The sequence below is a fragment of the Rhamphochromis sp. 'chilingali' genome, assembly GCF_963969265.1.
Source record: "Rhamphochromis sp. 'chilingali' genome assembly, chromosome: 10".
NCBI classification, from domain to species: Eukaryota; Metazoa; Chordata; class Actinopteri; order Cichliformes; family Cichlidae; genus Rhamphochromis; species Rhamphochromis sp. 'chilingali'.
The window spans coordinates 19,424,275-19,439,969 of record NC_137937.1 but is presented as its reverse complement, the minus strand read 5'-3'; the positions used below and the strand labels follow the sequence as shown (position 1 = coordinate 19,439,969).

General features: G+C 41.6%; 1 protein-coding gene across 1 annotated transcript; it reads right to left on the bottom strand.

Annotated features, from left to right (window-relative positions):
• LOC308403641 (junction-mediating and -regulatory protein-like) lies at positions 1-14,959 on the bottom strand. Its single transcript, XM_080893257.1, has 10 exons — positions 13,420-14,959; positions 9,855-10,028; positions 5,491-5,641; positions 4,737-4,906; positions 4,470-4,635; positions 4,146-4,315; positions 3,808-3,879; positions 3,617-3,712; positions 2,991-3,534; positions 1-2,891 (listed from the first exon to the last, which is right to left on the bottom strand). The coding sequence occupies exons 1-10, from the start codon at positions 14,230-14,232 to the stop codon at positions 2,584-2,586; spliced, it is 2,664 nt and encodes an 887-aa protein (XP_080749383.1). The 5' UTR covers positions 14,233-14,959; the 3' UTR covers positions 1-2,583.
• Between the last annotated feature and the right edge of the window lie 736 nt (positions 14,960-15,695).

Here is a 15,695-nt window from a genome sequence, read left to right as displayed (position 1 = left end):
AAGAAACACACCTCTGTGAACTAAGAAATGCTATGTTTTTTATTCAAATACAGTGACCGCGGCGTTCAGTGTGTGCAAAGTGTTTGGGCTCTGTTTTTTTTTAAATCGAAAATATTCATTAGACAATCTCAGAATTTGCTTCACAAGGTTTTATTCAAATGCAAGGGCAAAATTGTAAATTAAAAAACAAAACAAAACATTAGAATAAATGAGAATGCTAGGAAAAGGCAAACAGGTATTCTTGGAACAGTTTGTTTAGTAAGTCCACTGTTTTAGGCAAGCAATCTAAACTCATTGTCACCAATGAAGAGGCTTCATTCCTTTTCTCATATTTCATTATTTTGATATTGCACTTCTCAAGTGACTGACAGGTATTCAGACAAAGGATCATATAATCAGCCTGTCGATTACAGGTCTTTATAGGAAGCAAATGCATCAGAAAAAAAAGATTTGGCTGGAAACACGTTGGAAATAAAAACAGGACACAAACTAAGAAATGAAGTGCAAAAATACAGCTGTGTCGAGGTTATTTATAGATAAAGGTAAGTGCACATGACAGTCAGGTCAGTCAGGTAAGAAACAGCCGGTTCACAGGTGTGAGCCCGCTTTCCCAAAGGTTTTAAACACACTGCTGACCACAGATAAGAAGAGCAACATAACTTTTAGCACTAACATTGGAGAAACTTTGTCCTGGTCAGTTATAGTGAAGTCGTGTAAGGTCTGAGTTAGTCTTAGACTAAAGTCGGGTCAGTGTCTGTTTCATGCTACATGATGAGGATACCATGGAAGATTGTTGTGCCTCAGACTGGCTCTGCCAGGAAAAAAAAGAAACCATCTTAAGCACCGAGCTACTTTCAAGCTATGACATATACACCCGTGCCTGTTCTTTCTGCCTTGTGATTAATCTGTGAATGGCTCCCAACACAAGCTTAAGAGAAAAAGCACACTACTTTTTATAATTATTATTCATTTATTTATTGCATTAAAGCTGTTTAAGACAGTGCATGCTGAAGCTCTTCCAAGCTCAGAGCCACACTTGTAAATCCACGTCTTTGTGCTATGTTTATGCAGATTCTTGTACTGTCTGTCCAAAAATTCAGGACTGAGTTTATTCAGTGCTTTTAAACTTACTTAGCTTCTAAATATATATTTTCCCCCAGTGGTTAAAGCATAATAATTGTTCCTGTACAGATAAAGTGATTTAGAATTTGTACTATGTATCATCAAAGTGCTCACACCATTTTCTGTCACTGAAACGATTTTGCACATGTTGGCTGTGAATTTAGAGTGTGAGTCCATGTGTGCATATCTTCACTTCCAGCACTGTGAGTAACAGGCCTCCTACTGTGTTCTCCTGCCCACCGAGTGCAGGGAAAGAAATTTGGAAAAATGCAATAAAGGGGAGGAGAGAAAGTGGAGAAGATGGCAGGAGAAACTGCATCAATCACAACCGACTGCTCCACGGCCCACATTGACTCCCCACAGCGCAGAGAGAATCTAGCCTCCTACGTACCATCCATCACTCAAACAAGCATGACCAGTTTCACTCCTCCACCGTGACTATCCCTTATATGAAGTTTGGGAATCACCAACTGAATCTACCCACGAGCACCACTGACACTAACCTTGACCTCCGCCTCACCAAACAAACTTCAGTGACCCCTCGTCCAATCCTCTCTAACCGTAGGTGTCCAGCTTCAGATTAGAGATGCTGTTAGATGTGACAAATAATGATAAACCTTACTGCACCCTCTATTTCTTCCACCCGCCCAGCCATATGCTGCGGTCGAACAGATGGGTCGATACATATTTGCTCACTCAGAGAGGCTGTGAGAGTCGGGGGTGGTGAGGGCCAGAAGAGGACAAGAGAAAGGGGGAGGGGCGCAAATCTGGTGCCACAGAGGCAAGGATTTAAAGATGAGCACTGGTCCTTTTATTGTCAGACACGCCCATGCCCACGTGATGGGAATGGGCCAAAACCAGATAGGCAGCATAGTGAGGGGGCAGCTTGATGAAAAATATCAGATGCTGTAATGATTTACAATCTGGACACTAAATCCAGTGATCCCAGTTTGAACGTGTAAACTATTCATCGCTCAGTCTCCCAAAAACTTCAAATTACCAGCAACGCACATCTTTTATGCTGTAGGGTGAGTGAAGAGGTCACACAGCTCATCAGCACTTTCCATATACAGTTTCACAAATAAGTGTCAGTGCAGTATGTCAGCGAGACAGTACATTTGATATAAATAAAAAAGTAAACATGGAATCAGTACAGTCTGATGATGGGAACAAAACCACAGTGACATACAGTAGTAGTAAAAACATAATCGCTAACCATCGTGAGGATGTAGTGTGAAAAAGAAACTGAAAACAGATTGACCATAGACCTTTGGAGCGTTTGGTGAGTTGGTGATAATTGTTGTGACTCTCTGGCGTAGTCACTGGGTACATGTGTGGCTGAGATGTGTGTGCTTGAATGCGTGATTGACTGTTTGTGTGTATGTGTGTGTTTACAGTACAGTACAGTGTGTGCAGTGCCAGAGGCTGAAGTCATCTGTGTTACGGGTGCAGCCCTGAACCCTAGCTTTCCCAGTCGTGGGCGGCCAAACCATCGTCGTCCGAGTCGGACTCTGGTGAGGCCTCCTTGATGCGGCGCAGCGCCTCGTGGATGCTCCTAGTCAGGGGGTCGGTGGAAGGCGGGAACTCTCCCTGGTCCTTTCTCTCTCTGCAGGGAACGCGACGAAGTTTGACCCCCTTACGAATTTGGGCCAGGATGCTGTTTGGGTCATCGTCACCCTTGGCAGGAAGCAGGGAACGCTGGTCGACCTTCCTCAGATGGAAGCTGCCTCTCTTCAGGGAGGCGAGCACCTCGTCCATGGGGGAGCTTACTGCATGTGAGCAGGGGAGAAAAACACAGACTATGATTGGCTGCTGTAATTAGCTAATGTGAATACTCAAATTATTTTGCTTATTAACAGTCCTGGTACCTTTTCTGTTGTGGATGTCAAACTCTGGGGTCTTCCTCAGCTTTTTGCGGGCGCTCACCAGTTGGCTGCTGTCAAAGAAGCGAGGGATAAACGGGCCAAGCGGGGAGAGAGCGAGCTCTTCTGATACACTCTTCCCCCCAGCCTTCTGCCCCCGCCGCCCCGGGCTCCCAGAGGGCGACAGCTCCTCCCTTGTTGGTGGCGGGGGTGGAGGGGGTGGTGGAGGAGGAGGGGAGATAGGGGATGCTAGCAATGAGGACAAGGAGCAAGGAGAGCAGGAGGAGTCTGCAGGACTGGGCACAGGCAGCGGCGGAAGCGACGCCGTGTACGCCGTCATGGGCTGAGTGGTGAGCGTGGAGCTGGGGCTGGGGTCCGTCTGCACGCTGGTACTTAGACACAACGGCTGGCCCTGCTTCTGCACACAAACAGAGTCCGCGCACTCCTCCCTCTCACTCAAGCTACTCATTTCCACGCTTCTTCGCTCTCTTCTTGTGCTGTGAGCCGTGCGTAGCCGAGTGGACTTCAGAATCACCTGACCTGGGTACCGCTAGAAAAAGACACAAAGGTGTAGGTGAGCAAAAGATAATTACATATACTGAGACACCTCCAGTGAACAGGAGGGCACATACCTGTTTGAAAGTGCGTAATCTGTCCAGTGTTCTCTGCCTCTCCTGGCTTACTCTGCTCCTCTTCCTTTTCTCATCTTCCTCTTCTTCATTTTTCAGCTGGTAATTCATGAGTTTAGAAGAGGAGAGAGATGATGGAGATGCTTTAGCAGCAAAAAGTCCCATCATTAAAAAAAATCTAAAACAACTTCTACCTGGGATGTGGGGTCCTTTTGGAGGATTTGGCGTCTCTGCTGTTTCTGAGTGTGGTTGGAGACACAGATTTCCTATCGATACACACACCATAACCAATTTAAACAATCAATAAAAACTCACAGTCATGAACATACCATAATTATATATATGTATACACATATTTGCTTGGAGACATGTGTCTTTATAACTTGTTGTAGAGAAAATCCAAATATCTAGCACAGAAGAGCTGAACAGGATTGCAACCACAGTATTAGCAGTCACTTCTTCATTTTGAATAGGCTTCATGATCCAGGCTACACTTCAGGAATGAAAATAAAAGCTAGTAAAGCACACACACCCTCTTGTTCCTTAGATAGGAGCGTTTGGCAGTGATGCGCCCCCTCCTTGCCTCCAGCTGTCGAGCGCTGACCTGAAGTCTGCGCAGCTCTTCTCTCTCTGCAGTATTGTCCTCTGTTATATCATCCGCACTTTCAAAGGTGTCATAGTACACCACTTCATCCTGACGCTCTGAAAGCACACATACACATAAATATAAACCATTAATGTACAACCAGAATTCAGAAAGTCTTACAGCAGTTAATATAGCAGAAATTCTACTTCAGGACTCTCTTTAAAACAGGATAATTAAGATCTTGCAAACAAAAAGTAGCTGCAGTAGAACCTGTCATCTGTCTACGGATGCTATCTAACTGAGCAGTGAGGAGCAGCTCTTCACACTGTAGTATCTCAGCCTGGATGTCATAGAGCTGAAGCTGGAGCTCATAGTACTTGGTCTCCATGTGGTCTAAGAGGGCCATCGCGTCCTCACTGCTACACAGACTCTGCATCTGGAAGGAATGAATGTAAAAAATAGAAAACGGTCACAAAACAAAGCATGCTTAGTAAGCGTGCCTGGCAGTTTCATTTGGTCGTGAGCGTGTTACCACACCTCTTCTCGAAGTGTGTGTTTCCTCTGCTCTAGACAGATCTCCCTGGCTCTCTGGAGCTGGAGGGTTTCCTTTGCAACTGAGTAGCGCAGCCTCTCCATGCGCTCCACCGCCGCCGTCCACGAAGACTTACCAAACTTACGCTGATCCAACTTCATACGCTCGTATACACCTATGGACAACAAAACACATTGCACAGGTGGATGAGTGAAACGTGAGAGTGACTCATTCAGTCTCATCCTCTGGTACAGTGTGTGGGCACGTCACCGCAATTTCTTTTCCCTCTATGTGATGACTAAAGTCTAACATAAAAGGAAGGCTCCTTACAATAACACAGAGGGAGACATCTATTGGCCACATTTGGATATTGCATCTACTTTCTTTACAGTTGTCTCTTCAAGCAATTAACTTACTTGATTTTTCATCTGATGAATTTGAGATAATAAAAGAATGAGTCAGCTGTGAAGGAAAACATGAGAAAAGAGGGACACATTGTGGAGTGACCCTGCACTGACAGAAGCTGCTGGCAGAGCTGGTTGATCAATAGGTCGTCCTTGTTTTCTCCTGTTTCTGTTAAAGCACAGCTGTCTGCAGTGTCTCATTAATACCACATCGCATTAGCCCTGGGATCAAAACCACACACAGGTCAATAACACGCCAATGTCTCTACTATGTGTGCGTGTTCTCTGTTTGATTATTCAAAGTCATCCTTCTGCTGCTTTATCGACTTGACGTGTCAGTGATGGCAGACCGTACCTTTCTGGGCTCTGGCAGTGATTTCAAAGTATTTTACAGTAAACTCTTGGATGTTGAGGACGGCCTCCTGAGCCTTCTTCTGCCAGTCAGAGTCTTCCTTTTTTAGACCTTCAATGCGCCTCGGGCCCAAGTAGTCATTCTCCATGGAAATCTAACGAGAGGATATGCACACATTTTTTTCAGCAAGATTAAAAAGCGACATTTAATATTTTTCTGTGATGAATAAAATCTAAAGAAAAGTAAGTTTGTTTCGTTTTTTAATAAATCTTATTAACACTTCTCAAAATAACCCTTTGGATACAGTATATAGTGTGCTGATAATAAAAAATGAATAATCATTGAATAAGAATAATAGAAAAAGATTAGGAAGCAGCTGCTGTGTACACAGTGGAGCCAAATCTCAATGACAAGTTAGCTGCCCATTCATAAAAACATACACCTTTAAGATAGCACTGCTTCTTTTCCATTTGAGATCCAGAGTGGTGGTGGTCTAAACTCCAAATATCACACATTACTAAGCTACTGCCACTTAGTGGTAAGAGCAAGTTACACAAATGGTTCTCCTAAACTTTGGAGTCACTGTGGTATACATAACAGTACAGATAATCTCCCCACACATAAAATCTGTGTGGAACGGTTTTAAAGTTTAAACACACACTCCATTTAAGTGCTTTCACCACAAAAAGCAGGCCTGGAGGGGCAGCCTCACTCCCACACACAGAAGTACTGGCAACTGTCATGAAATTCCATCTTCTCTTTTAGTTTAGTTATTTTTAATTACTGTGTGCACAGTCAAGTAAGCATGTATGCAAGTAGACATCTATAACAAAAAGTAGTGTCAGCCTCACACGATCACTGAGATTACAAAAGCATGTGCGATGATGAAAAACAAATTTTAAAAAAACTTAAATCTTAATTGTTTCCGTTGTTTTATTGGTTATGTTTATGGAAGATAGAATAATGTCAGTTGAGCATGTAAATATTAATATCAACAAATACAGTATGAATTACTGTAATATTGTATTTATCAATATAATAAATACAATATAAAGTTGTTTTTAATAGCTTAACTGAAAAGGCTAAACTTTCATATATTCTGTATTCATTACATGTAAAGTTGATATTTCAGGGGTTTTATGTTTCCATTTTGATGAAGTCAGAAATCCACTATCTAAAATTGTTAGAATACTTCATATAGATTTTTATTAAATTACTATTCACACACTCTAAAAAACTCTAGTTCAGCATACGCAGCCACAATAATGCAGTCCAAATTATGATCAACTTTAAGCCTCAGTTCTGAAGGCTAGATGTTCGCACAACCTCTGTACTCCTGAACCCAAGACAACATCAGATACATCTCACGTAGGTGTAAGAAAACAATAACTGGACCTCTGCTCGCTGGTCCAATGTCCTCTTTTCAGATTAAATCAATTTTGGTTTTTTGATTTCCAATCAAAAAAAATGGCTTGAAATATTTCACTGAAAGTTAATCTTCTAGAATTAAATTACAGGAAGTCTGAACTATTTTACAACATTCACATTTTTTGAGATGCACTAGTGCAAATTTCAGAAACTAATTAAAGCTTGGATCAGTTCAGCATCACACCATTTGTCATTTAATTATCAAACTGCAGCATCATGGTTTAGAGAGTTAGACACCAAAAAAGAATAAACAATCCATCACTAATGTGGAAAGCAGGCGAGTCCTTTTTTTGTTTTGTTTTTACACAAAATCAGAATCAGAATCGCGTTTATTAGCCATGTATATGCAGAGACACACACAAGGAATTTGGTTCCGGCAGATGGTGACTGTGAAGCACAACAATGTATATCTCAACAATGTAAGCAACACAATTCACCCCCCCCCACACACACACACACACACAAGCGTATGGATATATACAGCTACACATGCATACACATACATACACAAACATACACAAGCTGTGTAAACCAACCATAAACAAACCATCTAAATCTTATATACATAAAATACAGGATAACAGAAATGAAATGAAGTGAAATGAATACCACAGAAATCATAAGACAAACAAGATTACAGAGCTAAACATCAACTGGCTGACCCTTATTAACCTTCCATCTCTATTCAGCAGTGCACCAGTATCATTTGCTACTGCAATTTCCTGAAGGTTTTTTAATAAAAATATTCTTCCATATTGATTTGTGCTACTATATAGCTAAGGTTACAGTATATAAATAAATATTTCACAAGAGGATCTCAAATGCTCTCAATCTATATGTTAACTCGGGTACAAAAAATATGTATAAAAAGTTCTTAATTAAGATTCGTCTTTCCAGTGTTTTTCACTTCACAAAAAATAACCTTTGATCAAGTGTTTTGATATTAAATGCTACTCCATCACAGAGTAGACAGACATCAGTCCTGCCAGTTCTGAATCATCAGTTAACCTAACATGCATGAACATTAGAAGAAGAAAGAGCACTTACTCTTGTCTAACCATTTTGTGAAGATAAAAGAACTTAGTCACTGAAAGTCTTGCTGTGTAGTAGCTGCAGATGCTGTAGGCTATAAATACACCCGGATGTTTGAGTGTAACCCACTCCTACCTCCCCCACTCTGGTAGGAGGTTCCATGGTGTAATGGTTAGCACTCTGGACTCTGAATCCAGCGATCCGAGTTCAAATCTCGGTGGGACCTGCATATTTTGTAACCTCTTTCTCCCCTCTTGTTTTCTGGCAAAGCCTCGATTCTGCTGACATACTGTTGAGCAGACTAAATGCACTACAGAAAAAATCCAGAGAGACAAAAAGGGAGGTTCTGCTCTACTTATCAGAGTAGTATATGTATGCATCTATACCATACCCATACATCCGACCGACTATCAACATAGAGGATTAAAGTTGCTAACCTTCTCTGTCTTTAGTTGAAGGACTGTGATTGACAGCAGCCACACGTGAAGTGGAAAGCTTTACTCAACAATCCATCCTTCCATTCAGACTGGTCCTTTCTGAATAGTAACAACCTCTATTGATTTGTGCTTCTGGACATAAATTTCCACCCTTATTCCTAAGAATTAGTTTCACTAAAATACCTGAATTCACTGAATGTGGTGGAGTGATTATGCTCACAGCAGAGACAACAGTTTGACTCATACACATAAGATTTTTTTCTATTTCATTTGTACTATTAGTAATACTAAAAACTATTAATTCAATATACACAATATTTAATATCGATTATTCTTTGTTATTAAGCTGGACTCAATTAGGTTTATACAACAAAAAATACTCAGGGTTAGAAAAAGGTAATTGTTTGAGATAAAATACAGCGATTGTTACTTCTTTCATGGTTCAGATTCCTGGTTGCCAGGGTGACAAATCCCAGCTGAACAGTGTGGACAGCATATTGTACGTGCTGTAGACGTAAAAAATACTTCCTACTGGTTCTGTTTCTTCATTAGGTCCTATAGGTGTACCTGCAGTACACCTATAGGACCCCACACAACATGATTTATTCATGTCTCTGTGAGAATACGGGAAATTGGAGATCCATTCACTCTGACAGCATTTCACTCACACACCACCATAAGTTTTTCAGGTACTGTGGAAAACTTAGAGGAAGGTTTTGATCCAAGGATGGGAAAGCTGTTTTTTCTTAGTAGATGGATATCAAGTGGCAAAGTTAATATCCATCCAAAAGACACTGAGGTCTTATTATTATTGATGTGCTGCGTGTGAGTCATGGAGCTAAATATATATGTGCCATCAGCACTGCAATGATTGAACAAAGCTTTTCCACCATTTATCCATTCACCAGCATTCATCTTCCCTTTGCAATTAGATCCGTCTCATCCCCCTCCCACTGTGTTGGAGCTTATCAGAAAATACAAGATAATTTGTACCGTAATACCATAATACATCTTCGTCAAACACACACATACACAGTGTTGCAGACAAATGGAGCAGGCTCTATTTTAGGAGACATGAGAATTTCCTGTCAGGTCCGTTGTGTTTTATGATCCGTCCACGTCACTGACTAAATGCAGAAATAATATGTAATTTAAACATAGCAGCTAAAGAAGAGGTCAGAAAAACCCACACAACTCCCATGATCTACAACAACAATTTGTGTCTCATTTTATTTTTATTTCCTCCTGGTTATATGTCACCAGTGTTCTTTTACCCCCTATGTGTAAAATGTTTGTTTGCATGCAAACTATGTAAGCTACTTGGATTGACTGAAAGGGCTTGGTAAAATGCCGAGAGGTCTTGCAAAATTACTGGGTCACTAAAGGATTTAGATCCAAACCTAAGTTCAAACAAATTCCCACGAAATATCAAGAATGCCTCTCTGATTCCAAACAAGGGGAAATTGTTACCTTGATCTGCTGCCTGCGAAGCATGGCTAGTTCCCTCATGTCTCTGAAGGGTTGCAGAAGATACTGGTACAGCTGTGTGGAGGCCTCCAGCAGACCTCCGTAGGCGTGGTCTTCTTCCTCATATAGCTCCAGTAACTCCACCATACTGTCCATGGTCTTGTGCTTCTCCAGCAGCTGCATTTTATACGTGCAAGAAGTTATTTTTCTTAACATCAACAACTTTTAAAACACAGGAAAACAGCGCACATCGAGCAGCTTACAAACATACTGCAAGTAAGGGGTGTTTCCATGATTTTTAAAATAAGGTGGGATTGCACAAGAGCAAGGTGGAGGGGGCGTCACAGGAGACCAGAATATTTCCAGACCAGCCTGGAAATTGTTTTATATTGAATAAATTATAAAGTATTTAGCCCTTTTAATTTAGTTAAAAAGCCTTAAATCTGATTTTGGACCATAGTACAATATATCTTAGCAAACATACTCAAAACGTAAAGATTAAGCAGAGTCACATAAATGATATCCTAATTATTTATTTCATTAACGACTGTATCACTTCAATCTTGCAGTGAGATGTGATATTGAATACTTATACACTGTTGGATAGCTTTATTTGCAATAAAAATGCCTAGAATAAAATATATATTTTTTCAATCTGCAAAATAAAATCTAAAGCTTTAAAATACATGATATGAATGGGATTTGAATCCAAACAGAATAGAAGGGAGTAAAAAGCGAGAAGATTATTAAAACTATGACTAGACTACAAGGATGCTTTGTGTAACTGTAAATAACAGGAGTATATCTGAGCGTAGTCTCTTGCTGCATAGACTATGGCTAAGTGAGCAGAGTCATTGCAGCTGCTGGGAATAAGATCGATACATGCACATTTTTGCCAGACTGAATAATCCTGTAGGCTACCAGCAACACCAAAATAAGCATTAACTCATTCCTCAAATGGAGTGAGAGGATCGATAGGCCAGTGTGTGTGTGCGTGCATGTGTGCACGTGTGAGATGTCTGACAAAATAAACAACTTCTGTTTTTGAATGAGCTATAGAGCGCTGTCACTGCAGTCCAGGGAGCTCAGCCTGTGATAAACAGTTGAATAAGATCAGCAGCTCCTCGAGGATGAATCCTCCGTCGAGCAAATGGAAATCCCAAACTGATAAACACTTACTGAAGCAATCAGAGGGATGGCTCGGCTGTTTAATGTTTTCAGATCAGGAAAAGGGCAGTAAGGCAACACTTCCTCTGTCTGATTTTCTGCCTTTTTTATTCTGACAGCGGGAGTGGTTGTGGGACCGTCTGTGTGAAACGACATGGCTTCTCTCACTCGTGTGCGCTATTCAGTCTCTCTTCGCTGCCAAAAGCAAAGCAGAGAGGAAATGCCTCAGCCAGAATAGTCACATAAGCACATCAGTATAAATGCATGTCGTTTCAACTCTAAGTTAAAAAAGACATGAAATGCATCACACTGTGACTGCGATCATAAACACAGCATCTTTAAGAGGAGCCTTCTATCCTTTTTCATTGCATTTGCAAAACGAATATAAGTGTATTGTAAGAAATGGTCTCACTAAAATTAGCTTTTAAATAGTCCATGTAGTTCAAAGAAATCCGGGTAACACACCAAGGTTTATCTACCACTTCCACTGTAACGTTATGAAGAAGTAACACTGTTGAAAACACTTCCATTAAAGGCCTCTCTCACCTGTTCCCTCAGGGGCCTTCTCTCACTGTCTGGCTCCACAAGTCAAGGATGCATTAATCTACCACTGCTGATTAGGAGCACAATGCGAGAGCCGATGAGCATCAATACCTATTGCTATTATGAGCTTTTAACCAATCATTAGCTGCTGCTTAAGTGTGCCAGAGGAGCAGGCCCAGAGCATGGTGTCTGGAGGGTGTCTGCACTATTAGTCAGAGTCCCGGTCAAACATTAAATCATTGCAATTTGAAATGAGTGATGTTATTAAAACAAATATTACTCCTTTTACTTCAAAACATCTTTAATTAGCATGTATTAAATAAATGTCAAATTCATTTTCAAGGCCACAAATCAGTCAGACTCATAATTTCAAAATGAGTTAAAGGTCATAAACATATAATGAGGTTATGTGCTCCTCTAGCATGAATTATATTTATAATGTTAACTTTATGGCTTACAAATTCACCTCACAATCAAAAGAAACCAGTTTTGATCCCAGGTTTGTGTGTGGACTGGATTCGCTCAGCTGTATAAGCAGACTGCTGACTCGCTGTGAGTTTAGTACAGCACACTGCAGTGAATTTTTATTAAAAAAAAAACCCTTTGCTCTCTGATGAGACAGCATTATTGGGTACTCCACCTTATCTCTGGAGAAAAGGAAAAAACTGAAGCACTCTACCTGTCATTGACTGGGTGTCTCTTGTATTGTAGAGGTTACACTGTCTTTTTTTTTTTTTTTTTTACCTCCCGTAACTTCATGTGATCTGTTTTTTTCACACTTCAGTCCCCTTAGAGTTTTAGGTGAGTGAGATGGAGTTTTTCCTTCCCACTGTCGCCAAGTGCTTGCTAATAGGGGGTCGCCTGATTGTTGTGACAATATAAAGCGCCTTTATTTATAGAGTTCTAACTTACAACATTGTTGTTGTGAGTTAGAACTCTATAAATAAAACTGAATTTAACTGAACTTTGTTCTTTCTTTCTAACCTCAGAAACTAGCTTCCTACTCAAAGGGAACGTGATTCTATTTGTCTCCTCTCGTCCTGTGCCGTCTGTCCTGTGACAGTAGTGGAAATGAAATGCCTTTTTGTTTTCATTAATTCTGGGTTTATTATTTTTAGTTATTACGCATCGTAGTGTTTTTTTTTTAAATTATCATTTAAAGAAAAATTAAACCTTAAGGCTATACTGGAGGATGCATCAGTACCCCTGGAACTTCTAATTCTTAGCTTTAATGACAAACAAAACACACTAATGCAGTATAATATATGCATAGAATGATAGATATGCAAAAATAAATAAAATAAAAACTTCCAATCTTAACTAATCAAGCAAATAAATCTGGTTTCAATAGTTCAGCCATTTCTGTTTAACTCTTTTTTGTGTGTTTTAAGTGTGCCTGCTATAACTGTCTAACCTACATAGAACAGATTTATTATAGCAAAATGGAAATGACCAAATTAGCCTCTCTGAAGTGTTTGTCTCATAAGTTTTCTTGCTGTATTCATGATTATTCAAAGCAAACCCGGAGTTAGTGTCCTGTACAGTGACTATTATTCTAGCAGTTCTACATCCACTTTGGGAGTTTTTGTGCCTTCAGCATCCTGGTAGAAGAAAGAGCTCCAGCTTGCATACTGGACTTTTTTTTGAAGTCTTACTGTAGGTGAATCTAATGTAATATTAGGTTGGGGGGTTTTTGTTGTTGTTTTTTCTGAGTTTGTGTGTTGTTAAATTTTGTACATGAATAAAATAAATACCCTGTGCAATGAATCGGGTCTGGTAAGTGCAGCGCATCTTAATTTTCCAGATGTGCGGACACACTTGTGTCACAGACAAGCTGTGGGAGGATCTCAAAACTCACCTCCTGCAGATGTTTATTTGCTCGGCTGAGCGCCTCTTCGTACCCGGACTGCCTCAGTTCGCTCAGGCTTTCGTAGTACTCATCCGGGTCGTCATTTTCCGTGAAGAGAACCTGGGAAAGTATCTTCCAACCGCAGGTGTCGAGCGCGTGACCCAAGTACACCTGTAAATTGAAGCACAGCTCGTCCATTTCTGTTTCGGATACTTCCGCCGGGCCGAACAACACCGTCCACATCCCGGCCGGCTCCTCTGGAAACACCGGCAGGCATGGCTCCAGGACGGAGTTTATCGAGCACAGCTGCTGGTGGATTGCCCGAAGGTCCTGAAAGGAGAAGAGTCCGGCCCAGCTGCAGTCCTCCCTGCTCAGACTGTCCAGCTCCTCCAGGTCCAGGCAGTCCAGTGATAGAGACAGCTGGTCCTCTCTGAGTGATTGTAACGCGTCGGTGTCGGGGCTAACCCGCGAAGCAACGGGTTTAGTCGCAGTCTGAATTTTGACAGGACTATGTTTTGACAGGGACTTGGTTTTAGGGCTGCATGCTTTAGCCTCACTGGCTCCTTTACTAGACGCTATATCCCTGACGGGACTTTCGAGCCATTTTGTTTTGTCCCCCTCCAGACCAGTCACCTCCACAGGAGGGTCCCTACCAAAGCTTCTCCTCTGCACCGTCCTGTTATGACACGTAATGGCAAATTTGCCCTCCACCTCATTCCAAGCGACGATGAAAACAAATTTATGCTTCTCCTTCTCCTCAAACGCATTCGGGCGAACGGCTACCCACCCCGACTCCAAATTATCCTCCATTGTAAAGGACATCTCTGCCAAGTGATGAAACGGGAATATGCTGCGGTGGCACTGTCTGGGAGTGGGGCGTGAAACGGAGAGCCTCACAGCGCTGTAACGTCGTTTACCAAACCGTTTGCTCTCCGAGGAGATTTCGCCTGGGGGGCTATCCTCCTTCGCTCGAATGGATGAATTTGAAGCAGTGCGGTTTCATGTCCCATCTCTGGCCCACCTGCTTTCAACTTGGACGTCTATCGCATCATCGAGCAGCCGTTACCTCTGCCATTAGCTTTCCCGGCCGTTAAAGACTCGGCTCTGACACATAACAGGCGCCCGAGTGTTTACCAGTCCAACGGTCGATCCGCCTGTCAGCTGGGTTCTGTTATTCTCTCGGCTCCAGAGCCCCTTTCTAATCATGAAGCACGACACCAAAGCAGACATCGTTCAGATACGCCACGCCGAGAGCACACATGAGCGTTACACGGGGCTCTCTCCGGTCTGTGTGAAAGGGTAGCATCGTCTCCAAACTCACATTACCATGTTGTCTTCAGTGTTCGCCCAGCAGGACCACAGACGCAAAATATGATGCCTTCAGGTGCACTGAGATATATCGGAACTATATTGATAAACTCGGAGACACGGGGAAATAGGCAAAACTGAGTGCTGAAAGCTACACTGCGGTCTATTTATGAAACATTGGAGACTTTATGTAAATAGAAAGAGCGGTTTGCATTAACGTTTGTAATCCCATGGAAAGCTGCTTTAGCAGCAGTTACTTACCATGTTACTACTGACTGCTATACTAATGCAAGCCAGCTTTGAGGACACTGAGTCTGCATTGCTGTATCCCAAAAAGCACGTGAACGCAACATTAGAGATTCCGCTTGAGTAGGGCACGTAACTGTGGTAGCTTAGAAAATAAAAACAATGCAGCTTTTTTCCGAAATGAATTAAATAATAGTTAGATGCACAGAATAATAACTTTTTAAAATATTTCACCAATTAAATTGACAGCTCATTTTCTGAAGTAACTGAATGACCCCATTTCTAGAAGGCCCCTGAAATCATCTAATATAAAACAGTTCATTCCCTCTTTCTTTTTAGAGGAAGGGCAGGAAGCCGAGTGAACCAACTTTATTTTCAGGTCACAGGGGATCAGTGGGATGACTCATACAGACAGCCATTCACACCTACAGCCAAGTCAGAGTAGCCACTTATTAGTTTAACCCGCTTGTCTTTGGACTGTGGGAGGATTTAGTTGCCATCATAATGATGATGTAGTCCAAAACCACTAACCTTGAAGTAATAAAGTAGTTGAAAAAAACTGAAGAAAAGAATGTGTCTCATCTTACATAGTTAAGTTCAGAGGAGGGAACTGGTATTGAGTTACACAGCTCCTGTTGTTTACACGTTGGCTGGCCTGTTACAGAAGACAGGGATGGAAAATAGCATTCCCCATTAATGGTCACAGCCTTGAGATAGATAAAAGTGAGTCC